Here is a 27422-nt window from a genome sequence, read left to right on the forward strand (position 1 = left end):
ACCATTATCTAATGCTTAGTCTGTGAGGAAGAGTCAGTATGTAAAAGACATTAAATGGATCTGAAGATCCTTACTCAGTTTTAACTTAATCTTTACTTAAGAACGTGCATGGATGTTTGTGTCTGATACTGTTTGAATCAGGACATGGCAAAAACAAAGGACAAAATAAAAGGAGATAATGTATCAGGCTCTGGCACACATGAAGGGAGGGGCTTTAAAAGCCTCACTTTTTACGTCCAATTTTGAAAACGGAGACAGAGACAGCAGAAGTAGCAGAGCTTGCAGAAGGGTAAATTGAGGCTCAAAAGTTGTCATGGGAAGATGTCAATGTCTGATTTCCCAATGGGGAATGTTTTTTTACAAAAAATCATTAACTTACATTTCATAGTTTACTAATATTTTCTCAAATAAAGATATACTAGTTTAATTTTATTAAAACCTCTTATTTACCTGAGCAAACTGCTTCCATGCACTTGATGATGTCAGTTTACCAGCTCCAGGTCTATGCATAGCAGCCAGAGTGTAGATTTCCGTGGTGTTTTTTTGCTTGGACCTTAAAAGTGCTAAAGTGGTCTTTGTACTTAGCCCAGATGGGTTTGGATTACAGGAACTTATACACCATGAAGCATAAACAGAAGATTTGAGGGTTGGTTGCTGAATGTAATTGGGTTTCGTATAGTTTAAGAAACACCAGCTCACAGTAGTAGTAGTGCGTAGACTTGGGAACTGAAGGATCTGCTGAAAATCTGCTACGTCTGTCAGGAGAATGGTTGAGCCTGTGACTTTCCCACTGGTATTGGATGACATCTGGACTAACATCCCAAGAGGCAATTTTTGATGTTTTAGTTGGTCTTCTGGCTGAATTTCTCCTGGTGGCAATGAAGACCTCTGTGGACTCATGCTCATATCGGAGGCTGTTTCATCCACATCCAGTTCTTCTGGCGAGTCTCTTCCTTCAGAAGGGCCACTGGACTTCTGCCCTGGTGATGTGGAATCAAAACTGGAAAGTTTCTCCCTGCTCAGTGGGAAAGCATCAGCTGTTGGCATGCTGACAGGTGGGAAATCTTGAGATGATGAGGACGACAGCGGTGAAGAGGATGACATGGATGGCAGACTTTCTTTTGGCTCGGTAGCACAGCTCTGCCTTACTAGTTGAGGCTTCTGCATTCTTGGAAAATCTTTCTTTATATCTGAGTTAGTTAACTCAACTGCACTTAGCTCCTCAACTATCTGCCCATACATTTTTTCTTCCTTGACTCGTTTCTGCTGCTTGGTCTCCATGAAGAGCTCCAAGCTGCTGGCAGGTGAAAGCATTCGTTTGCTTCCTCCCAAGGTAGAAGCCATGTCAGAACTGGAAGGCAAACACAGGGGAATTGGTGGCTCCAGTCCAAGTGGTAGTGTCTGCGGCACTTTCCACAAAGGATATTTTTCTAGCCCTCCATGCTGACCCAACATCTGAGCTATGTTAAATCCAATTCCTTGCATGGTTGCATTAGTTGCCAATGTTCTTTGAGAAACAGTCTCATCAACTTTACAAATTACAATCGCAGGACTGTTGTTCTGTCCAAGGATCTGGGAAATGCTTGTGTACATGACACTACCGTAAGATGGCACATGGGTTTGAATCCTGACGGGAACAACTGTTCCTGGCAAAGACTGTACAGATCCATCACTTGGGGAGTCAAAATCTGTCTGAAGATGCTGCTCAGAGGAGGTATCTGTTGGTTTAATGCTATGGTCTGACTGGTACTTAGCAAGTGTATTTTTTGAATACTGCCCAGATGTTCCTGAGTAATGCTGGTATGCTTGCTCTTTAGCGTGCACATAATCAGCTGGTTTCTTTCCAATAAGCTCTGGCGCATGTTCCAGGTGGTAACTTGGAGGAACATCTGTTTGGAAAGGCTGTTTGACGTAAGATTTCTGCAGCTGTTGTACAAAATGATGCTGGAAGTGTAGAGGTTCTGTGCATGACTGCCAAAAGACAGGCTGCTGAGATGGTGGTAAGTGAACCATGCAGACAGCTGGATACGGGAACTGAAACAACGTGCTATGAATAGGGGGAAATGGGACTTTTTCCTGATGTGCAAATAGCTGCTGCTGCTCTGATGGATGTTTGTTAGGAATATAAGGTGCTTGTTGGATCAAGGGAGTCCTTAACGTTTCTGGGCTGTCTGCAAGAAGAGCCTGTTGCTGGGCAAGGTGGGATGAGCTATTACTAAGCTGAGCACAAGAGCCAATAGCCTGTTTTCCAGAGTCATCTACCTGAATGGGCTGAAGTACAGAGGAAGGGGAGTGATGCCAGGCAAGCTGGGAGGAGCGAAGACCAGCCTGTGCATGTTCCATCTGCTCCTGCTTTATACTTTGTTCTGCGCTCTGATCAGTCTGGGAAATCTCTGGAAAACCACTGAAGGAAGCCTGGCGAACCAAGAAGCATTTCTTCCTTTCTCGGGATGGAGACAGTGCCGTAGTAGGTGTCCCAGCTGAAGAGGCATGAGACAGGTTCCCATAATCAAAGGATTTACTTCGGATCTCTGGGATTTCAGCAGCATGAGGACAGGGCATCTGTTCAGATGAGCAGCGTCTCATTTCCCTCTGATGGTGATGCCCAGGGACAGAAAGTGAGTAAGCACCAGCTGGAACTGTTAAAAACTCAGACTGTTTTCCAAACTCATCTTGTTTGGGAGGCGTGATGAACTTCATATTCTCTTCTCTTTCAAAGGACACTGAAAAACTCGAACTGTGGGACAAATTACTTTCTTGGCTAGGGCTGCGAGAGAGGCTTGTACCTGTGGACTCGAAGCTGGATTCTCCAGAGGAGTGCTCCATGTCAGCCAGTCGTAAACGCTTCTTTTTGGGTGGTAGCTTTTCGGCTGGAAGTTGAGAAAGCGTTTCACTTCTCTGGGGCCACTGGAACTCTTCGGTAGGTCTCTCCTGCTCTTTACTCTGCACTTCTTTATCTTTCTCAGGCTTATCTGGCTCCTCCGTGACACGAATTTCAGGCACCTGTATGTTGTGCTGGCGAACCAACCTGGGCTGCATATGATACGGCTGAGGCTGCTGGGATGGAGATGACTTACTGGTGTCAGCATTTTCCATTTGTGGAGCTCGGTCTGGGCTCATTGGGGAGTCACAAATCTCACTCTCGCATGTTTCAGATGATGAATAGATCTTTTCCTGCTGGCATGCAATATGTTCTGTAGATTCAGACCTTTCAAATGAGTTTGGCCTGCTCAACGAATTTGTGTGCTGAATGACAGAGATGACATTTCCAGGGGGCTTTCTAGCCAGTGATTCTACAGTCTTTTCTTGCTCTGCAGTTAAGGATGAGTCTTCCAGAGAAGCTGCTGGGCTTCCAGACTGCAAGTAAGGCCTGCAGACTTCAAAACGCTCCGCATGGCAATGGGCAGCATTGTCCAGGCCTTGAAGGGCAAATCCGCTCCTTGGCACTTCCTGAATTTGGGATTTGGGATCAAAGTCCAAAGGCTGAATTCCCCCAGTGGTGCCAGTCGTACTGCTGCAAAGCATGGGACTGTCCTCCTCATCTCCAACACTCTCCTCTTTCCTGCGCTTTCTGTTTTCAAAAGTTGTTCCAAGCATGGATGGCACTGCCTGAGATTGTCCGAGTGGATCAACAAAGTACTCTCCCCCCTTGTTCATCCCACCTAAGGATGGCGAGTCCCTGTAGTTCTGCTTCTGAGCTTCAAATTCTTCCCACTTTCTGTAGTGCTTTCCACTGGCATCATAGTCATAAAAGGACTTGTCTCCTTTCTTCTCTTTTAAGGATGGTCCTTTGTCACCTGCTGTCTGTCTGCTGGAAGCAATAATGATATTTTTCCCTGGTCTTCCATGATAGTCTGAATCTGAGTGCCCTTCCTGCACAGAGGGCAGTTCAAAGGCAGCCTGTCTTCTCAACATCCTTTGGTGGGATATTCCCACTGTCCCGGGGTAAAATACATCATCTGAGCCAGTCATCTTCTCATCAAATGAATGGCTTCCTCTCAGAGATGGGGGAATACTTAGGCTGTTTGCAGAAGAGGTTGGCATGGAGTTACTTCTAACAAGAGGAGAGGAATCTACTGGGGGCTCTAGAAGGACGGGCACGTCACCCTGCTGACTGACTTGATACAGGTTGGATTCACTTTTGATGGATGATGTGGTGGTCTGGGATTGTCCAGATTCTGTATTGCTGCCTGGATAAACTTGTGTAGATTTAATAGTGCTCAAATTACTGGAGTCAATGAGTTCTTCTTTATTTGGAGTCAGCTGAGAAATATGTTCCTCAAGCATCTTGATATCTAATCTGTTATTTAAAAGAGGTAATGGCTCTGCTTTGCCCTTTCTACCCATTAAACTGTGTTCCTGATTTGTTGTGGCTACTGTTAGTGCTGTCCTTTGATTAATCCTATAGAACTTCCCAAAGATGATCTCTTCATAAGACTTTGCATTAGTATTTGGTGGGCTAATTTGCTGCTCAGCACTTTCTGAGCGGGAAAAATAACCAGAGTCAGTGCTTCCTTTACTGTGCGGGCTCAGGAGGTTTAACGACTGCTCAGAATCTTGCCCTTTTTTCTCTGACAGTCTTAGTGCAAGTCTCTGTTTAACTGTATGAGAGTCATCAGACTTAGTACTCAAGGATGGATTTTGCAACATATCAGAGCCAATATATGGTGAACTCTCACTGGGTAACTGAATTCCACTTTTAGGGATAATCAAAATCGGCACTTTCATTGGCCCCACCAAGGACTCTTCCATGGAGGAGTGAAAACTGCTCCTGCTAGTAATGTCCAGGGGGAGCTGTGGGACGGGGCTCAGTTTGTCAGACCCTTCCACTAGGAGTGGGGTCTCCTCATCAGTGTCTGTGCTCTGCTCGCCATCTGAATGTATTTCAGCTTCCACATCGATGTAACTGGCATCTAGATCCAATTTAGAGACTGCTGACTCTGTGAAAGGTACCAATCCTGCTTTAATTGCATGGGCATGTGACTTCCTGTGCTTGTAAAGGTTGCTCTTCGTCTTGAAGGAGAAACCACAAGGAACACAAGGGTACGGTCGCTCCCCAGTATGAGACCTAATATGCTTTTTAAGTACACTAGGTTTGGCACAAGCCCGATTACAGTAAGGACAAATGTACTTGCCAGGCTTTTTGGGTTTGTGCTCCTTTTTGTGAGCATCATCTGATTGTTCTAAAGATTTCTGTGAATATTGGCTGTATGCAGGGTTCAAACTTGAAATCTTCTTCCTGGAGAAACCTCCGCTATGGCTATGCATGTGAAAAGGAAACAAGTCCTCTGGGGCAACTGATTGCAAGTGGCTAGGAAACTGCCACGGAGGGCCTTCCAAGCTCTGATGTGGCTTTATGTTGTGCAAGAAGCCTTGTGGCAATGAATGCTGTGGGAAAGAAAGTGAATGTTGACATGAGTAAGGACTTGGACGATGCTGTGGATATTGCTTCTCCGTGACTTGCTGTGCAGCTTCATTCGATGATACCAGTTTCCCAGAACTAAAAAGTTGTGCTGATGCCGTGTTTCCAATTTGCTCGTGATCTATTTGTGGTTGCCTCTGTACTTCTTGATTGCCAAAAGTGCTCATCTTAATAACAGCTGAATGTTCTTGCCTCCATCTACTTGGTACTTTAGCAGTTTCTCCAGACCTAGAGGTAGCTTTTTGCCCTATAGTTGTGTCCCCAGAGTCCATTTTGTTACACAAGGTCTTAAGTGCTAGTTCACTTGAAAGCTGTGCAGACACATGGAGTGTGTCCAAAGCTGTGCTTTTTAAAGTTTTGTTGCTCCCATTTTTCCAGGGCTTTTGCAAGTTCACAGACTTTTCTTTCTCTTTGGAACTTTCCACGCAGTAGTCTATAGGCATTAGATTTGTGTCTGTACACTAATGTCAGTATTATACAGTTCTGTTCATGGCAGGAACTTTCCTAAACAGTTTATTATACATTTGCAAAGACTTGTTATAGCATTTGGACATTTTCCATTGTTATTAAATACTGAGATGCAGAATGACCCAGAGATATTTGTGATCTACTAGAGCAAAGTTCTCTTCATCTCTTCGATGGTGACACAGCCATCTATAAGGAAAAAGCAAAAACAAAGAAACCACACACACCAATTAATACAGACATGCAAAATAAAATCGATGCAGTCAGTTGCACTTTCATTGAGCCTTTCACGAAAAATATTGAGGGACTTAAGTAAAGGTAACTACATTTCACAAAAACCCCTTTTGTCAGGAGACACAGTAAAGACTGGCTCCAGAGATTGCACACAAGTGTAATCGCTACTCAATAAAAGCCTTAGGAACAGAAAACAGGGATCTAGACTTTCTAAATTGAATCAAAGCTTTGGAAGGCTTTCTGGGGACAGTTTAAAGGCTCAATTCTCAGAAAGTCCGCCACCTACTTTCAAAGCTCTTTCAGCAAATCATGTCTGAAAATGGAGTCCTAAGACCATGGATGGGAATTACCTTATCCAGTATTACTCACCTACAGTTCAGACACGCACTTTAGTCACCTGGCCTTCCTTTAAAGTTAGAGGAGGGTGATCAGTACTTCCAGAGGAGAAATCTTTCCATATCGTGATGGATACTTCAGACAAAGGGGATGTCTATGCACATGGCCCTCCACTCTGGAGATGCCTGTTTCTCACTGTCAGTTAGGCAGAAATCCTAGATGACTACCTTGGAGTATATACCAAATTTTAAGATGGCTAAAGTGAGGTACTTCTTACCTTAGACCATCTACCTGGTTTTACAAGATGTTGATCACTCTTTTAAACTATTTTTAAGTAGTCAAAAAAAGAGACATCAAATAAGTGTTCTGAACGCAACACTACTGGTACCTTTCCACATCTCCATCTTCCAATCACTATATTAAATTTTAGTGAGAATGTCTTACTAGAGGTAAAACACGTATTAAAGAAATGAGCTATGACTGTGGTTTTGTGCCTTTAGCATTTTAGATTTTGATGTCGAAATTTCCATCCAGCTATACATGTACCGTTTATGCTTAAATGCACTAGGTTTCCGCAGTTCTATTATAAAGAAGAAATGCTCAGAGGTATGATTTTCATTGACAAGTACAGCATTTGAATTTGAAGAACAATGTAGGTTTCCTGCTTCCATATTATCCAAACACAGGATATTTTCTGGATGCGACAGTGAGAATTATAAAGACAGTCATGATTTTACAATAGCGAGGAAAAGGGTAAAAAAAGCAGTATTAGAGATACTGGAATATTTCTCATTCTTACAGTGGAAAAACTGAATTGGGCTTGAAGAAACATTAGGAAAGTGCAGGAAAACACATAGGAAATAGAAATTTATTTTTTTTTTTCAGTATAAAACAATTACCTGCATCTTCTAGGAATCTAATAGGCATGACTATCTTCCAATTTCCTGTAGTAAAAAAAAATACAGTCATAAGAAATTCTTGATATTAAGCATAATGCTGAAGAAAGTTTTGTACTCCTTATAGCAGAGGCCTGAAAATTTCATTTATCCATCCACTGGAAAAAATTCACATTGTGTCTTAGAGGTCTGAGCAACCACATTTTGAAGAATAATGAGTGCGAGTCTTTTTAAAGTATTTAGGTTTCTAGTGTGTAGATGAATAACTGCAAGTCTGAACTGATGCAGCCTCACCTTCCTGAATCGGCCAAAAGCAAGCTGCCAATGTCCCTCTTCATTCCTACGCCTCCGCTAAGCCTGGATTATCCCTGAATCCCATTGGCAAATCCCCTTTCGATGCCTCTCTCCAGCTAATACTTTTATGCTCCAGGCCTCTCATTAAATGTTTCCAGAACCACCAGAGCCAGAGCCAGAAATCCTGGCTAGGGTGTCACCACTCAGGTACAAGAAAATGTAGCGAAATGTGAGTAGATTTCCAAATCAGTTAACACCAGTGGGATACTGCTCAAGAATAAATGGCTGCCTTCTCAAAGAAGAAACCTACAGACCAAATACATGGCTAAAAGACTTCTGTGACTGCCGTGATTTGCCACCTGTCTGACCATCACCAGACTGCAGGCTACTCCCTGTATTGCAGAAAAGACTGGCACAGAGAAGATCTCTAAAAAAGGGAGCCTGAACATCATCTCCCTGCCCTAAAGGGCATTTCTCCCATCAAAGGAGGACCCTCCCTTCCAGTTTTCAACAAATCTTATCCTGAAAACAGATTTTGGCTTTTGTTTCATTAAAAAGGATATTTGTTCAATTGTGGTAACAAAAGCATCACTTATGGCTTTTCTTTATGGTTTTAATTTAGGACAAAATTCAGAGCATCTCTAAAGAACAGATCTTTAGAAATAGCTGGAGTATTAGCTTCAGAGTATAGGATATAGGCTACTATAATGATCCTCAATTAGAAACTGTCAGAAAAACAGCTAGAGCACTCATGCTTGCTCCATAGAATAAAACCAACAGATGATAAAATAGTAAAGTCTATAAAAGAAAAAAAAATCAAAAATTGAAAAATAATTTTTAATTCTTTGTAATTAATAACACTTTCAAAGAACAAATGGATGTTAGTAAAGCCCCATGACTTGACATAAGTAGAATGACTACTCTGCCACCTTTTATGAATTATTTATTTAATAGTACAAATAACATATCAGTAGTTAGGACAGCAATAGCTAATGGGCTGTTGGTTTAGTCAAATATGGATAACATATTTTAAAATTGTAACTATAGAGGAATACCATATAGTACAAAATAATAGCAAGCTATCAAATACAAACCAGAATATTTTAGGTCATAATGTCATTCAGCTTTGATGTGCTAATGGCTTTTAAAATAACTGTCTTGCCTGATTCTCTAAAGAAAAAAGAAAAAAAGTAATCCAAGTAAAACTTTTTAAAATTTTCCTAATCCACTTCCTCAAATAAAAAGTGTCTCTACAAATGGAAAAAGAAATCCTCATGCGCGATTTACAATACATCAGAAGAGGTTACTACGGAGCAGCTCTGCAGCACCTTATGAGGAAATGGCAGGTAAGTGGCAAACCATTTTCAGCAGCTGAGATAAACTGAATCTCAGGTCAGTAATGGTGCCAATATACGAGCACGGATGTAAAGGAAAATGTGTGGCTTGAGAAGCAGAAACAGGGACGCGAGGGAATGTTCCTCACTGAGAGAGCATAGAGTTACTAGCCATCTTCAAAGAAAAATACTTTTCTCCTTATTAGGCAATTTTGCAAATGGTGAAGAAGAAATTTCTAGAAGGTGGGAGTAACCTTTCTGTTCCATACTCCCTCTACCGAGAGCACCTTTACAGAAGAAATCTGCCAGTCATGGAAATGTGACAGCAATGGTTTTATATGAGCAAAAGGTGATGCTAATATACTTCCAACAATTTTCTGTTCTGGGCTGAGACCTCTGTTACAGAGTTCAAGCCATTCTGCGGTCCTGCTATTTTCAGAACATTCTATATAATTTTTCAACCTACACTATGAAACAGGTATAGACTAATTACAGGGATTATTGATGGCTTAAGTTTGGTCAGAGTCACTCTCCTGGGGAAAATAAATCCCTTTCCAGAAGCAACATAATCATTTCTGGTTTGGTTTGAGCTGCTATCCATCCTGTGTCAAAGATGGCTTTAATATTATTTCTTTTGGTTTCGGGTTTTTTTCTTCTCCCTAATGGGAGACTGGCCTAACTGGAGAAATCTAAGACACTGCAAAGCTAGCTTGCATTCTGTCTGTTTTTTTCCAGTCAAGCTTCTACCTCATCTGCCTGCACCCACAGCCTAGCTTAAGCCGACAACAGACTTCCATTTTTCAACTGATTAATGTTTCTCCTTTAGAAAACATTGTAAATATACTTTTCAATATTGCTCTTCATCAAACATATACTATTCAATAGAGAGAAACTCCCTATATTTCAAGTAGTACACATTTCAAACTAAGGAGCTAAGGATGATAAAAATGCACGTTTTCCTTAATACCTTTGGCATGGTTCAGCTCCGCTGGAGTGACTGAGAGGAGCCCACCTACATGGATCAGAAGCTGTACGGGAGTTGCACTGAGCACATCATTTGACAGGAGCTGCAAAGTCCTGCCTGGCTGGGGGCCAAGCCAGGTTTCCCAGCAGGAATGTGGCCCAGGAGCCAGCTCCCCCAGCCACACTAACTGCACTATCTGCCCGTTTCAAACCAGGACATTCTACTTCCGTGAAAACTTTGAACATGAGAAGATTACTGGGAAACTGGGAGCTGTATTTATGTCAGATGCACCTACTAAATCAAGACTTTTAAAACTTTCTAGAAAGGAGCGTTATCCTGCCGCTCCTCTTCCTAAGGTGCCTTTGTGAGCTGCATGCAGGGGATGTATATCCGGTTGCCTGCAGAGCTCCAAGATTATTCCTTCCCTTCTTTTTTTTTTCTCTTTTTTTTCAGACCCTTAAAATGGTTACACTCAACAGCTTTAAAATAAAATTTGGCAAAATACAACTTTTACTACTTCTCAATTTGTAGCTCATATTACGGCTCTTGCAAGTGAACAAATTGGAAGCTTATGTCTTCCAGGCTGAATCCTGAGTGCACCATACAGAATAAATATTGACTCTAGCGTAAGGACTAAGGGTCAGATCCAGCCCTGTTTTAAATCTTTTCTGTCCAGCCCTGCCAGCACAAAGCCGGCCTAAAACCACAGTAACTGGCCCCTGAAGAATTCGTATTCTATAGGGCAAGCATTAGCACAGACGAGTTGCAGTGGCTCCTACGAAATCCTCACACTCATGCACAGACCTCTGCCAAGACCCTTATTAGGCAAGTCTAGTTTATGTCTGGGATAAGCCCAGCAGCCAAGCAGCCTTACAAGAAAGAGAGGCCACCTCTGAGCTCTTCCACACCTGCAACTCAGATGAAAATTGCCTTGGCCTTTCGGGAAGAAAGACAGCAAACCTTTGGCTTGCTGTCCTACCCTACATTTCCTTCTGCCCAACTAATTATGTTCCCCAAAGAGCTGTTTGGTGTTGACATCCCAATGAAAAAAAAAAGACTGGGAACCTTAACAAAACATGGATTTACAGATTCTTCTACCTACGCAAAGTCATAGGTGGGCTAAGTCTGAAGCAGAGCTCTCAACCAGCAGCCACTGTGCATCTCTAAACTGAAGGATTTAACTGGCATGAAGATAGATAAGCATTTGTTCATCCTTCTTTGCAAGGTTATATATTCATTCATAGGCTGAGGATGTTATGGAGCAAAATAACAAAAGGAATGCAGTCCTTGGGGTACATAGTTTTGGCATTTTACACAAATGAAAGAAAAGATGACCAACTGGAAGCTTTTTTATACTACTTGACACTACACTTGCAGTCTTTGAACTGTACTTACTAAAAAGATAAGGAAGAAGAAACACTTCTTAAATTTCCCAGTTTTGTAAAAAGGCTTCCTGTTCTTTACCAGAGAGATTCTCTTCGCATTTCCAACAGTCCCTGGTTAGGGGTCTGTGCTGGTTTTGGCTGGGGTAGAGTTAATTTTCTTCATAGTAGCTAGGATGGGGCTATGTTTTGGATTTGTACTGGAAACAGTGCTGATAACACAGGGATGTTTTAGTTACTGCTGAGCAGTGCTTGCACAGAGTCAAGGCCTTTTCTGCTTCCCACCCCACCCCACCAGCGAGTAGGCTGGGGGGGCACAAGAAGCTGGGAGGGGACACAGCTGACCCCAGCTGGCCAAAGGGCTATTCCCTAACATATGACATCATGCTCAGCATGGAAAGCTGGGGAAGAAGGAAGGGGGGGATGTTTGGAGTGATGGCGTTTGTCTTCCCAAGTCACCGTTACGCATGACGGAGCCCTGCTTTCCTGGAGATGGCTGAACACCTGCCTGCCCATGGGAAGGAGTGAATGAATTCCTCATCTTGCTTCGCTTGCGTGTGTGGCTTTTGCTTTACTTTATCTCAACCCATGAGTTTTCTCACTTTTACTCTTCTGATTCTCTCCCCCATGCCACCGGGGAGGAGTAAGCGAGCGTCTGGGTGGTGCTTAGCTGCTGGCTGGGGTTAAACCACGACAGGGTCCCATCTGACTGTGGTTTTGTAGCTGGCCTTCTACCTGTCTATTTGAACACCTCTAGGAATGACTGTAAATTCCTATGTCAACCACTGGCACTTGGCAAAGTCTTGAATTACTGGGGAATGCAAGGATGCCTGTGCTTTTGCTGCAGCTTGGCAGGAGTTGTAAGACATCCTTTTCCACACACAATTCCAAGAATGCAGCCCTTTTAAAACAGGTTAGGAGTATTTATTTTAATCTACCACTTTCTGTATTGTAATTGCTGTTGTTACCTTTTCATATTTGAAGACACTACTCTAACTTGAAGACACTAACACTAACTCTGCCTGGCCTCCGGATTTCAGTGCTTTATTGAATGTATTGCTATTCTCCAAAACCAGCCAGAGAAACACAGTTTTGAAAATACCATGAAACATTTAGAATAACACACATGTTTTTTAAATTTCAGCAGCTGAACTAATCATCACATTGCGTTTTTTAAAATGTCATTTAAAAGTACTAGCAAATACAAAAACAAATACTGCTCAGCGAGTACACACAGTACACTGAATTTACTATTAAATGACCAAACAAACTGTAGTAAGCTTACTTGAGGAGAAGCTACAGGGCAGAATCTGTTCTCCATTGCTATGCTGGGTAAACACTGGTGCTGACATGGATTCCCCAAGAAGCCAGGAACTGAGGGGACTGACCGAGAGGATCCAGTTACAGATGCATCAAGGGTAGACTGCAAGCTCGCTGTGACCAAACACCAACTTCAGGCTTTTACTCTCAGGCTTCTATGAATGCACATTTGTGTCCCTGGTAGCTGCTGGTTTCAAGAGCCAGGATCTGTGCACGTAAAACTAGAAGTGGTATAAAACCTGGCATCCTGATTTGTGCGATTATTATTTCAGTGCTTGCACTAAATCTGGCTCATATTTTGAGAACTATTCCAGAATCTCAGCCGCTGAGAGATGGCATATAACAGCACATTTTAGTTAACTGTAGTAGTATTGATTATTTCTTTCATTTTAAGGCTTTACCAAACTCACCTTAATCTGGTTAATTCAGATAATTCAAACTATTATCTGAGACCATTATCTGAGTATGTTGAAGAAAATAACTGGAACGTGTCTGCTTAAAAGCACGTTAAAGCCAACTAAGAAAACAAATAAATAAACAAATCTGTTGTACTCTAACACCTCTTAACCTTAACTGTAGGAACTTATACCTGTCTCAGACATTTCATATACATGTCAATGGGTACTTCTTCTGTGAAGAAGAACAAGACTCTCCTTCCCTCCTCTGAATGGGATCCAACCCAATCAGAGGTCAGGCACACTCTATCCCTTCTGCAGTGACCTGACAGAAAAATCAGGTATGAAACAAAAGTCTCTCATTTGACTTCAAGGAGCTGAACGGATACGAGGTTTGACTCAGAGCAACTAAAAGGAGACAAATTATTCCAACAGCAAGTAAAAGTAAGAGCCAATTCTGCTCTACAGTATCCTGGTATGAATCTGAAGAAATGAGTCGCAAATCCAAGGACATAATTCCAGACTTATTCCTCATAAAAACAAACAGAATCAGACATCACTTAGGTTTAGGTTCTTACATCCTACATACTAAGTATCTGAGGTTATTTGTTACAAGGTGAAAATAAACTAATCCAACACCTCTAAATGTCTACAGAGAAATTCGTAACATGTACTGCAATAAATGTTCAATTACACGGTAATAAGAAAACATGGGTGATTTTCTTTAAGAGATGCTGGCTTGCATCATAAATACTCAAAGCACAGCTGCAGCAAAACACTCAGTTTTTGCTATGTTAAGTATCTCAAATATAATTTTAAATTGCCACTCTCTATAGAAAAATAGCACCCCCCAAAAAACTTAAATTCAAGTTGAGTGTATTTTAAGAAGCCGTAGAAGAAGCCTAGAGCAGAAATGCTTTAACACTGACCTTTTCACTATAATGACAAGGATTGCTCACTTAAAGTACATCACTATTTCCTGTTTCAGCATCATACACAATGTACACATTACTACCGGATGGAAAAAATGTATAAAAAAAGCTTTCACGTTGCCAAAGTCCAACTGAACAGAGACTTATTTCCACAGGATGACTATAAAAAAAAAAAAACAAAAAGAGAGAAAAAGCTACACAGGAGCCAAATTCATCTTAAACACTTCCTTTATAGGTAAAAGTTTGCAAACAAATCACAGTTCTTCTCCTTGACTTGAGCAAAAACCTGCTATCAAAGAGATGCCAAAACAGACACGACAAACAATCTTGTCAGTGAATTAGCAGCTAATTGATCTCTCTGATCCCACTGCTTTTAACAGATCAGGTAAATATTTTGTTTCTGGTTGCCTAACCTTGCTGTGCACATAAGATTCTGTCGGAGGTGCTTAAGCGTGTCAGATAATACAACATCTACCTGTTCTGGCTGACCATCTTCTGATGTGGACATCCTGAATCTCTCTCTTTACAAAAGCAAAGGACTGGGATTATTCAGATATGAAACTAAACAAGAGAATTATATAAATTGCTAATCTTCTCACACTGTTACTTATTTCCTTGGGGAACAAGATAAAAAACGAAAACGGATGAGTAAAATACTAATCATTTCCCACGTGGACCTTAAAATGTGATGGCAAAGCAATGGCAGATCTGACAGACAGCACTTCAGTGTTATTAAAATTTCAGAATGCAACAAAAATATCACAGTTGTTTTGCCCCCCCCCACCCCATGTTCTTTAGAATCATAGTACGCAGTGACTTACGAGAGTGAGAGCAGCTCCCATGCAGAGAACAGTCAGAAAGAGATGCCCACCACTAAGGTCCTCTTTCAACATTATCTTGATGGCTGAAGTTAGGTTTATATGATGCCTAATCCCATTGGTCCTAACCTGCACAGGAATGAGCTTCTCTCAAGGGTGAGTTAAGTAGTAAGTAAACACTCTTTACTAAATACACCTTAACAATGTACGTTAGTATCCAAAGCGGTGCTGAGATACAAATGGGCTCTTAATTCTTGGGCTGCTCTCTTCATCAGCAGAAATTCAACTCTCTCTCACTTTCTTCTGAGCCACAGGATACCGTGCCAAACTGGATGAGCGTGAAATAGTTTCTGATCACTATTTGTAGGAGTATTTTTTTTTTTCCACGCCTGCAGTGTAGAAAAGAAATGCAGCTTTGGCCCAGCTGTTGGCCCCAAACTATTATCATGTAAATGAACAGGCGTTATGTAGGCCCCAAAGGGCTAAATACCTAAAAATCTGTGAAAAGCAAAGGCTCAGACACTAACCAATGATACTATGTGATGACACTGGGATTGCAATGAAAGTTTTGCATTTGCAAGAACTGGTGAAAATTACTGAGACTAAAGAATTTTTCTCAATTCAACACAAATAAATGTGTTAATCAGAAAGGGAAATTTCACACCTTATAAAGAACAGATTAACTAAACTATGAATTTGGCAGCATTTGTGAAAGATAAAGTATATGCAAAGAGCAAGATTCCCATGCGGACATGATTTGTAGTCATTTCTAGATTTATCAAACATCATCTACAGTAAGAAGAGTAAGAACAGTGTCACTGGAGAGTTCAAACTGCTAAAGTTGTCAGATATAAGAATTTTCCTAACTGAAATGACATGCAAAGTCTGAAATGCCTTTTCATGTTCACACAAGAACTGCAACCTTCAGCAGCAGCTGGGGAGAACAGACCTGTGCTGGTTAAGTCCCTGCTAAGATACCATAAAGCTTTTCTCCAAGTTTTCCCAGGAAAAAAAAAATAAAAATCAAAATTTGTGTAAATATTGCATCATTTTTAGGTACAAAGTAATTATTATTTTGTTGCCAAATGGAAATATTAGGCAAATATCAAGCCTTTGCCTAGCATTTTCATCTTAGAGGGAAAATATCGCTGAATTTTCTGGGAAGTGAGGTTTTTTTAGTTTAAAAGTTATGCAATCCTAATTATGCAACCACGGCAGATTTTGCAAACAGCTATGCCTCCTTTCACGCTGTGTCAGAAGAAGCCACTTGCATTTCACATGAAAATATCAGTGTCTTTCAAACACTTTCTTGAATGAGCAAATGCACTGCCTCTGATGGACACCCTCACCCCAGGAAGAATTACATAGGAAGACATTTATAGTATCTGAGCTTGCATTTGTTTTTCACTTACACCGATTATTATACAAGCTTATTTTAAAACCTGTCATTGTTTACTAAGCCCTGTGGTCACCACATGTCAAAACAAAAACAGATGCATGCTAAACATCAGTAGCATGTTCTTACCAATTTTTTTTCCATTTTGTGCACCCAAAGTAGAATGGGCCTTTGTGGCAGTTTTATTTCAATCCATTCTGAATACTTTGTTAAAGTTCAGCTGAGATCAGCTATTAAGCCCCAAATCCTATATATCTCACAGATGCCACAACAGTCACTATTCTGCAGCCAAAATGTTTTGTTTTGACTACTGACTCAATAGAGGCATTTTGCAGTAGCAAATCTAGTCACTTAGCATTGCCTAAAGACTCTGACTGCTACAGCAGTAATATAAGATACATTAATTAGACTGCACACTTAAGGATGCTGCTTTCTTTACAGCCCTCAGGATGCCTAGCAGGGGAAAAAAGAAAAAAAAAAGCTCTTTAAAATTCCTCTGGCCATATTTTACAGTACTTCCTTCTTTTTATTGCATGAAGCATTGAAAGTCAGTATGTGTAATATCCAATTGCATCAGAGCACCTCTTAAAAATTTCAGTAAAATATCCATATGCTTTCTGCTGCGTTTTGTAGGTATACATGAAATTTCACTCTTTGCAGTTAGGTTTCTTTCTACAAAACACAAATTAACTGTGTTTATTAACATGAGCATCACTTTCCTGAGCAAACACCTCTGAAAAGATGAAGGTCTACCAAAATGCCTGAATCCGCATATAAAACCTCTGTTATTCCACAGGGTTGTGCTGATATTTGAGGGACAGGCCAAGCCGACAGCTCAGTTACAGATTCTCAACAAGCACAACACAATAAACCCCAAAACATTTCTTGGGAAAGACACTGCTCGGGTTTCATGATGACTAAGTCTCAGACAAGGTTAGACCAGGGTGCAGTATTACAGGGCATTCCTAGTACAAACAGCACCTTAAAGTTCATATATGTATCCCACATCCCACCAACTTTTGAAACTACTCCAAGGAAACCTGCGATGTGAAACCATTATCCTGTAGTTAGTAAGTGGCACAACTGGATACCAAATCACTCCTACCCAGGAAAAGTCGAAGTAAGGACAGCAAAAATCTTAATTTCAGCCACCAGGCGAGAGCTCAGCAGGCCCTAAGAGGACATTTTCAGGGCTGATGGTGTATTGAAAGGGAAAGCAACTGCTGCTCAGCTCTAGAAAACTCCAGACAACTTCATACAGGCTTCTCCTTCTCCTGCATCATCCTTGGCACATTCCACCAAATTTAGCTTTATTTTCATTGTCAGAAGTGGAAGTGAAATCAGGTAACAATCTGGCCCAAAAGTCTCTTGGGTGCTTGTGATACACCAACGACGCTTGTACACTACAAACAAAAGAAAGCATCACCAACATACAATCATAGAATGGGTTGGGTTGGAAGGGACCTTCAAAGATCATCGAGTTCAACTCCCAAACATCCCCTATTCCAGCCCCCAACATCCCCTATACAGACAGGGAAACGAACACATGGAGTGTATGACAAGGATATAGGGCTTCATGTTTGCTAAGCTACGCTTAAACTAATTAATTACTAAATGTTCCTTGGGATAGCTCCTAACAATCTGAAAAACTGCGCTGCAAACCAAAAGCACAAAGGCTATTTTCCTTAAGACTGAAGTGCAATGTTTTAGCACTCAGACCACCTAAGACAATTAATCAACTCGCTTATTCACTTGAACTCTTCCCCCTACTTGTCTCTTCCTACCCCCCTCCCAGGATTTGAGGACACCCTGTTCGCCTAGAGATGGTGAATCACTACAAGCCAGCAGGCCCACTCGGTTCCTCAAAAGACACAAAAGGTGTAAAAATAGCTTGTACTAATGAAGCAAGTACAGCGTCAGCAGCCAGATGAGCGTGGGTGATCAGATAAGGGTCTGTTGTTGCAAAGGGCAAATTATGAAGAGAATGCTTCTCCCTCTCTCTCTCTCTCTTTATTAAGCTTTGTTCTTCCTTCGCCGAAACCAGCCCTCTGCAATGCGTGATAAATGACACCTGACAAGATTGACTCCTCCTGTAATTGCAAGTTTCATACCGGCGCAGGAAGCGGTGCCTCACTACGAGCTGAAGGTACAGTGGAGGTGTCACTAAAAAGAAATAAATAAAGAGAGGCAAAAATAAAGCCTAAAAATAGCCAGGACTACCCACTGAGTATGACTGTGTAGGTATATTTAGCCAGTCTAACACCAACTTTTCTTGTTAAAAACACAATCTTACCTTTATGCAAAACAGCTTCCTGTTTCTAAACATAACTTGACAAACTTGAGAACATGGGGGGGGAAAACTCAGATTTTGAAATTGTCCCTTTTTCACTGAGATTACGGAAAGATTAAATGTGAAAAGACCAGGTAGATCTTCCACATGGGTTTTGCATCCTGACATCCCGTAACGAATAGACAAGAGTTTGCTATTAAGGCATCCTAATACAGCCCATTGGACTAGAAAATAGATTCAGAAGCAAAAACAGAGCTGTACCAGCAAACTTCTCCAGGGACCAGAAATGAGACTCTGAGAGATAAAGGAAGGGGGACACATCCTATGCCAGCTCCGTTGCCTGAGCCAGCAGTGCCTTCGAGAGAAGGCTGTGCCCCACCACAGGTAGACAGAGACCTACAGACTGATGAGATGCAGTTGCACTTTTACAGCCCTGTTCTGCAAGTCTCATCTACTCTGAGGCCAGTTTACATCACTTTACCAGCACAAAGGAGTTTTAGGAAGGGTGTAAATATATCCTACTCCCATTTAAGGCACTCCTACACTGCCTAATAAAGTGGCACGAGTATAAAAGACCATCTGGCCAAGAGGTACAGTTTAGTATCTTACGAGCAATATCAAGAAGCACTTCCAACCGCACGTTTGAATTTCTGATTCCCAAATACCCGAACTTACAGGAATTAATGAATGTGCCTTTAAAGTGCCGGCGCTGTACCTGTCTATGTCAGCTGGCATGCACACCGGGGTGAGCGGAGATCAGCGCTCAGACACTTCACACCGTATCTGCTCCACTCGGCTGCAGCCAAGGGGTTGCCTCACGCCCGGGAACAGGAGGGCTCGCGCCGAGCCGCAGCCTACCTCCGCACCGCTGGCACCTTGCTCACGGTGCCACGCTGACCACGCTTTGAGCCCACTGCTCACCCCACCTTACTGTGTCAGGAGCCCTGAAACTTTCACAGGTTTAATCGCAACAGGAATATCCACAACTTAGCGGTGCCGATGTTCAGCAACCTCTCTTTCCAGGGCAACTTTGCACTTCTGCATGATGTGAGTTTTGCTCCCCTAACACAAAGGGAAGGCAAGCCTGGTCCCAAGGACTCTCTTGAGAATGTCTGCAACTGTTTAAAGTACATTACTGCAATATTACTACTGGAAGTAATACACATGCCAACTTTCTAGTGCTCCGCATGAGCTGTGCAAGGAAATGATCTTTTTTACAATTACGGTTTTTCTATTTAATGTCGTGACTCCTTTGGCTGATGCTTACATGTTTCATTATTATGCAGCCTTCCTGTGTGGCTCCAAATACCTCACATCAATCGTTCTGGGGCCAGGGTTAAACAAAAATGCACAGGTTTATACCAGACCTTTTCTCTCATTTACAACAGGAAAAAAAGCCCACTGTAAGACATTGCCAACTTCACATGCAAGATTCAATGAAAATTATTATTCTGACATTATAATTTTCATTTTGTTGTGATTTTAAAATTAAAAAAAAGTAATTGAAGCTAGTAGGATTGTATTTTTAACATTATATCCAGTGGGAAATTGAGAGCATGCTCTTTTCTTGATATGCTGTGATTAATTCCCATTGATACAACCATTCTTTGTTCAGCATCATAGTTTTGTCTTTTCATCCTATGCCTTAGCAGTAAATTTAAGTGTCACTGATTTTTTTACTAGAATAGATAAACATTGTGATGCAAGAGAAATCAGCTGATGATATTATTCTTCAGACAGTTTGATTTTAATCTGAAATGAAGAGTAAATGTTATTATACTAGAGGAAATATGAATGTAAAAATAATTATTAGTAGGTTTAAATACTGAAGACCATACTCTGGGCAGTACATTTACATAAAGTTAACAGGAGACAGGATTGCATACCCCAAACCACTCTTAAGTTGCAAAGCTAAAAGCATAGTGACCAGAACCTCAGCCTATCCCCCCACTCAGATCTGGAGCAGAAATTTTGTTTAAGTAACAGTTACATATTACCTATCTTTTTAAGACTTCACCTATTTAAAGAAAAATGTACAAAGGAGAAGATAAAATTAAAAAAACAGCAGGAAAGCGTATTAGAAAAATTAAAAACTACCTTTGCTGTACAACTTAGGAAAATATTTGTTATTACATGGTATTTTCCAAAATCACGTAGAACAGACTGGCGACTTCTCCGCGAAGCTCTGCACCCCGGGGCCGGCCGCAAGCGGCGGGCAGAGCCCGGCAGCTGCCCCCGGCTGCCCGCGGGCCCCGGGGGGACTGCGATGGCGAGGTGCCGCCTCAGCCCCCCACACCCACACGGGCCTTTGGCCTCGGGGCTTTCAGTGCCACCACAACAGACAGCTTTAACCCTGCACAACTTCAGTTTAGAACCAAGAAAGGGGCTGACTGGAAGACAATTTGAGGGAAAGAAATGGTAAATTTTCAGTCAGATCCATCCCCTGGTGGGTTTGGTGCGCAGTGGCACAGCCGGCAGACGGGGTGGGAAGGGGACAGCCACGGATCATGGCGGAGCAGGGCCAGGGGCTCCCTGACCACATCCAGCCCAGCCCTGTTCCATGCCACCTCCCTCCTTCCCCGGGGACTGCAGGGCTGACGGCTCGCCTTCTCCTCGCCTCCTCTGCTGCCCAAACCACGATGAGGATCTGCTGGACCCATACAAAGCCCACCCACGGGGGGCTCAAGGGTATGAAAACTTTCCGTTTTCACTGTCACATACCACACTCAGTCATGACTCGGGCAAGGTAATGAGCAGAAGTAAAACAAAACACGGTGGTAGCTCTTCTTTTCGGTAAGTTCCTGCTATAGGCTTTCTCCATTGGCCAATATTTAAACTGTGGGTGTTGGAAAGTTATTTTCCTGAGTGAGCATCGGTCCCTAACGTGCGCCTCCACAAGCACGTGGCACAGGTGGGGTGGGAGACTGGACACGGTGGCTGCCTGAACCTCGGGTGGGACAGTGGTTCCACGACGGCACTTTCCACAAAATGAACATCTACGCTCGGCGATGGCACCACCGATTTCGCATCCTGGGTAGGGGCACCCCACCGCGGGCAAGCGGAGGCAGCGGGTGCCAGCACAGGATAGCAGGGGAGGCTGCAACGGGAGCCATGGGAGGCAGTAAGAAGATACGGCGTTAAGTAACGAGGGGCTGCGCTATCTCACATCTTCCTACATCCTGCCGCAGGTCTCTTTTCCTGCCGCAGCCTTCTCCCTCCCACCCCTGCGCGGTGTCACTTTCACCGGCGTGCGCTCCCCTCCCACTCACCAACATGTAACGCACACCATGATTTATGTCACCTCTCCAATCTGGCCCGGGATCTCTGAGGTGCGAGCAATAGATGCAGTCTACAAAAGGTTAGGATTAATGCTTTATTGGCAATTACAGCAGGCAAGCGGCTCGGCTCATAATGCAGTTTTTCCCTCATGACGACCTGTAGGAGGTGGGAGCAGGTTGCCACAGGCCTGGCGCCTGCTGCGTGCTGACATATGTCTTCGCTGCTGGGCGAAAGGGCAGGTCCAATTAGGTGTCTTGTATTATTAACGTTCTGCTGCTTCACCTGTTGATCACGTATCGTCCTCTCGGCCCCTCTGCGCCCCAGCTTGTGCAACGCACCAACATCCGCGGAGGCATCGCCCTACCCAGGAAAGCTCGAATGGAAATCTGGTGGAGGAGATGGGACACCTTTTTGCAGACCCGAGCAAGGGGTGGAACGGCCGAGAAGTTGAACAGATCACTGTAACTAGGATCCTCAAGCTAAAAGATGAGAAATACGAGATATCTGCCCTGCCGGCAGTAATAATTACAATGTATTATTAACAAAACTCAGGTTTCATCATTAACTTGACTTGGGTTTCAAGAGCTGATCTCACCCTAATCATCCTCCAAATTACATCCAGTGTTTCCCTCAGAGCTGAACCAGTACCAGCAAGGAAGGCTGCTGGTAACTATTACGCCAAAGAGAAAGCACAGGTAAAAAAGAGCTATAAATACCACAGTCAAACAGGTGCAAAAAATTACAGAGAGATTTAAAGTTGCCCAAACCCAGGGCAATCTCACCACTCAGATCTGATCCTGCCAGAAAGACGGAGCCTGTAACTTCAAAGCAGCCGAGAGGAAAGGGCTCACTGTCAGCGCGTGCTGCATACGGCACAGCTGACATGACCCTGCTTCTGCAAAGGATTGACTCCTCTCCCCTCAAAGGTGTCAGTAAAGTCACAGCTCTTCTCTTGGATCTCAAAACACGAGAACGGCCACCTACATGTTTGCTATAATGAAGTGGCCAACTGTCTCAGTCACGACCAAACTGCTGCAACAAAAGACCCTTGTTTGATTTTGTTGCTCTACCAAGCTCATCATCAGAGCAACTAAGATCTTCGAAAGCTTTTTCTCAACCCCTGCGAGATGAAAATGCCATTTTAATTGTGGATCAGTGAGGTCTGCTTGAGTAAAATAACCCCAATCACTCAGATGCAACTGCGTAATAAACACTGCTCTTCTAGCAGGGAGCCTAATTGCTCTGCTAGCACCAACAATATTGCTGCTGGTTCATTAGAGAAGCTGGAGGAGCTGCTGTTTGCATCTTCACAAGCTGGGAGTATTTGATTGCAAAACCGCTACGGATGTTTGATCCAAAATTCAGCCTCTGATTTCTGATCAGCAAAACTTAAAAGCAACGAAGCTATAAGTCTGATATTTTTCTTCATAGCTTTCTTCAGGGTAACAATTTATTTTTCTCCTTGATTTGTTCAAGGACGTCAAATCTAATCTTAAGATAGGATTCGGACTTTTATTTTCTATATGAACCTCCTTAGCAAAAAAAGTAGCAAGAACAGAACTGATGTGAACCAAATTGCAGTTTCACATGACATCTGGATGACGCTGGCAGTTACATTGCTATCCTGCAGCCTGACTGCACCAGGACCTCGCCAGAAGGTGCAAAGGGCAGAGGAAGGCCAGAAAAAGGCCAGCAGAGGTCAAAGGCAGCCACGCTTCCTGCTGGCTGCTCAGAGCAGGTCTGGACGGCCGGCGACCAGGCAGATGGCAGAGGAAGCATACTTCCATCTTGTCCAACGGGGAAACGATTTGCTGAATCACACTAAAGGGGAACGTGGCAGCCAGTTCTGCCGAGACGTCCAGGAGCTCCCTTTGCCTGTTGCAGTGGCCCCCAGGTGCAGTTCTGCACCCCTTCTGGGAGCCCATGCTGCTGTGCTCAGGTTTGTCTGTCTACCCTCTCCTTCCCTCATCATACAGCTCAGATAAACCACTGCCTTGCTTTACGCTTTAAGAACATGTGTTTCTGTTTCTTTTTCCTTCACAACCATCTTTAGCCTGAACACTTTCTGAGTGGAAAACGTAAACCTAATTTCAGGCAGATGCCTGTCTCAGCAAGTCTATCAAGAGCAGCTTATTTTCTCAAACTCAAACTCCACATGTGAATACGTCCACACAGGGGCTCAGACATATCTGCATAAAGAGGTCCATTTGCCTGAGTGTTTGCTAATGAATGTTTGGCAGTCAGAGGGACACCACAAGTGCATCCAGATGGTTTTAAATTTTAAAAGAAAAGGTTACTTACACCTCTAGGAACAAAGCATTGCTGAGGTTGCTTACAAAATGCACCACCTATGGAATCAAATCCAAATCTTAACATTGACATGAAAATTAAAGGTGCAAAGAAGTGTAACTTTTTTTTCCCCTTTTAATGCAGTTTGAATCAGCTTGTGGGAAAGTTAATAGAAATACTCCGCCAGTGAAATGGAAAGTGGATCAAACCAGTACAACATAAGCCTTCAAGACAGTGGAAAACTCCACATGGGATGCTCTCAGGAAAATCACTCAAATGCAGGGCTACCCAGTGTGCTGAGGGCTCAGGGAGGTCACCTCTTTGCATAGCCAGGACCATGCTCTGCTTTTCACCCAAGGTGCTCGTCAGGATTGGAAGCCAAAACCTTCTTTTCTGACAGGTCATGAATTAAATAACTACAGCTGATTTCCAGGATCTCTTTCCGTCTGCTAGCCATCTCACATAGTAACAATAAAAGTACTGACAGTGTAAGTTAGTTCTAGAGGTATCTTTTTCATCACAAAGCTGCTGCAAGATATTTCTTCTCCGGTAGCAGCAACAGTGAGTTCAGGAAGCACAGAGCACCTGCCAGCATTAAAAGAAGAGCACATCTAAAACCACAGGTCCCAGTTGTTAAAATGCTGCTTGTTACAGGAATTTCATCTATGCTAACACTCTGCTAGAGCAGTCCAGGTAATAACAGCAATAACAAACAAGGAAAAAGTTAAAGGAGCACTAATATAAATGGGACAGCATTGTTCACTGACATTTTTAAGTCCCAGTAGTGCTGATCCACCCATGAGCAGGTCTGGATTTATAGCAAAGGAAAGAGTAAGTGCATGACTACCCCACAGAAAGTTTCTATTTTAAAGTGCCTGCATTGCCTGAAAATCAAGATCACACCGCTGAAACTCACATCCATCCAATACCTTCTGTTTCCTCCTTGGTTTTCTTTTTATCTCTACAGTGAACTGAGCGGCTCTAAGATTATTTTTCTGTGATTTTCAGCAAAAGTAGGTACAGAAGGAACTGTGGACAAGCACCGAGGGTGTCAAGCCCACAAGAAACTTAGCCTTTGTCCCCCTTGAGAAATTGATACAATGCCAGCTTGAGTGGACTCTGAATCCTAGTTTTAATTAGAGAGAAGGTGAAATCAGGCGAACCTACCTCTTGCTTAAATACTATTCCTTCCTCAGTATCCCTCTGTTCTCCAGAAAAATGGTCTTCTCCCTGTTGGTGACCATTTATCCAGGCACAGGATCCAAACTCTTTCCCACTGTGTCCTCACCATCTGCATGTTGTCTACCTCTCTATTGACAGCTTCCAATAAAAGCTTCCTTTAATAGAGTTGTCCTGACTCACAGGTGGGGGGGGAGGGAAGCTGACCTCGCTGCAGCATCAAGAGTCTCTGACGCATTTTGGGAGGCTGTGGTTTCGGGTCTGAAAGAATTCAGCCTTGTTTTCAACTAAGTTTTGCACGCTTAACTTCCAAAATACCACCCTATAGCTCCACATCCATGTGTGACTCGATGTTGTTTAGTGGTTCGACTTAGCACTATTCAGGGCTTTAGCCATACGCTTGGCAAATTAGCAGTACTCACCAGCAGAAGAGAGTTTCTCAGAAACACAGCCACCCAGGCTCCTGGCTGGCTCCACCTCTTGTCCGCCCACTCCCAGTTTCAGACATTTCACATTCCAAAACTGGAAGTGTCTATGTAACATAAGGTCACGTTATTGCACAATGCGCTCCGCTCCTTCTAAGAGCCACTGCATCCTCAAAAGTACATCAACTCTAACAGCAAGAGAGCTGTTTACAGTGAATTTCTATCTGAGTGGGAGTATTTTCTCCAAGAATCTTATAACAAGGACGTGAAGTGTATGACTCTTCCCTACACTTGGTAAAATTGCTACCGAGATGGCATTTATTTAATACTTCCACATCAGCATTCCTTCCCCTTTGAGCTGCCTTTTTAAAATTTGAGAATTAATTTTTACACTTCCCCAAAGTATTTCTGTGCTGGATAATTTTAGGACACACTAAACAGAACAATTTCTGCCTGTCTTTAAATTTAGAACTGAGGCCATTTGTAGCTTTTGCAATGCAACTGTGAAATACAACTGATTGTCACCCATGTAGGTTTTGCCAATTTTCTTTTTTCTTGCCAAATGGTCTGAATAATTGTTATGATCCCTCCTTCACTTAGTCTTTAAATTCTAACAGGTGAATGAAATCTCCAGTTTCAATTATAACTGAAGAACACCACCTCTTTTAGTATAGGGGATTAAAAGTGAGGTGGGCTTTATTTTCTTCCCCAAAGGACAGTACCCAGGTGGAAATGGTGGTGCCACATTCTGTTATCTTTGAAACTGTATTCAGCTTTTCAGCTACAATTAAGTCTTCACCGTTAGCATGGAAAGCCTATTTGGCGTTCCCTCCAATGACAAGGAGTTATATTGGTATCTCCTAAAGGTAATTTTTTACATATTTAAAAAAAGAATAAATGACCACTTCTTTCAATTCAGATCTGTCACCTTCGTCCTGAGCACCACCAGGGCAACTGAGCAGTGGGGAAGCAGAAGGGTTTGGGGCCGGGGGCTCCCAGCACCCTCTGGTGAGAACAGGGATGCTGGTGGGGCTAATGGCTAAGGCAGCTCTCAAAAAGCCCTCCTGATTTCTCAGCCAAGTGAGGTCTTCATAAGCTGTCACTCCTGTCCTCCCAGAAGTGAGAAGGTTCAGGTCCAGCAGTCAGCATTCAGAAATCTGATTCAGGCTACCCAGTGAAAATTACGATGGCCAAAACAAGCCAGTGACAGAGTAAGAGGGAGAGGGAAACAGAGAGAGTCCTACAAGAGGAGCAGAACAAGGGACAGAGGAGGACTTTTGCACTTATCTGTTTCATCAGATGCACTGGCACCGTACTCTGCTGTAGGTAAGGGCAGCCCAGGATTTTCACTCTGAGTCATTCATTTGGAAGACATAACATGATTGAGAGTCAACTGCCCTCCATCCCGTGGAAGAGATACTTAAAATGGAGCTAATGGTTTAAAGTCACTTAGCTCCTGTTTGGTCTCTGAGCAAGTAAAAGGTTAGACTGTAATATTTAACCACAACTCCTGTGCCTTTCTGAGAAGCATGGAGGAGGCTGCCTGAAGGAAAGTCAGACATCTGCCATGCTGCTTCCTGTGTGCATGAGGTGAAGAAATCTGCACCAGCCTTCAGTCTCGTGTAGATAGCGAGCTTCCTCCGGTGCAGTGGCTGTCACGCAGCATGCTTTCTGGTACAGCCCATTTCCTTCTGGGGCACATGTCTCCCTTGGGGACAGCAGGGACTAGCGCTCTGTGCATGCCACTAGCTACGATCATCAAATCTGCCAGC

The 27422-nt window shown here is 42.9% G+C and overlaps 1 protein-coding gene across 10 annotated transcripts in view; it reads right to left on the minus strand.

Moving 5' to 3' along the window:
- HIVEP2 (HIVEP zinc finger 2) overlaps window positions 1-27422 on the minus strand; it is a 144629-nt gene that overhangs the window by 19195 nt on the left and 98012 nt on the right. For all 10 annotated transcript variants that reach the window (XM_072855990.1, XM_072855992.1, XM_072855988.1 and 7 more), the window contains 2 exons: window positions 7357-7401; window positions 451-6076 (listed from right to left, as the gene is read on the minus strand). In XM_072855990.1, coding sequence (XP_072712091.1) covers window positions 451-5865 — 5415 coding nt within the window. In that variant the 5' untranslated portion in view covers window positions 5866-6076; window positions 7357-7401. The remainder of the gene's footprint in view (window positions 1-450; window positions 6077-7356; window positions 7402-27422) is intronic.

The sequence above is a fragment of the Ciconia boyciana genome, chromosome 3, assembly GCF_034638445.1.
Source record: "Ciconia boyciana chromosome 3, ASM3463844v1, whole genome shotgun sequence".
Taxonomy (NCBI): domain Eukaryota; kingdom Metazoa; phylum Chordata; class Aves; order Ciconiiformes; family Ciconiidae; genus Ciconia; species Ciconia boyciana.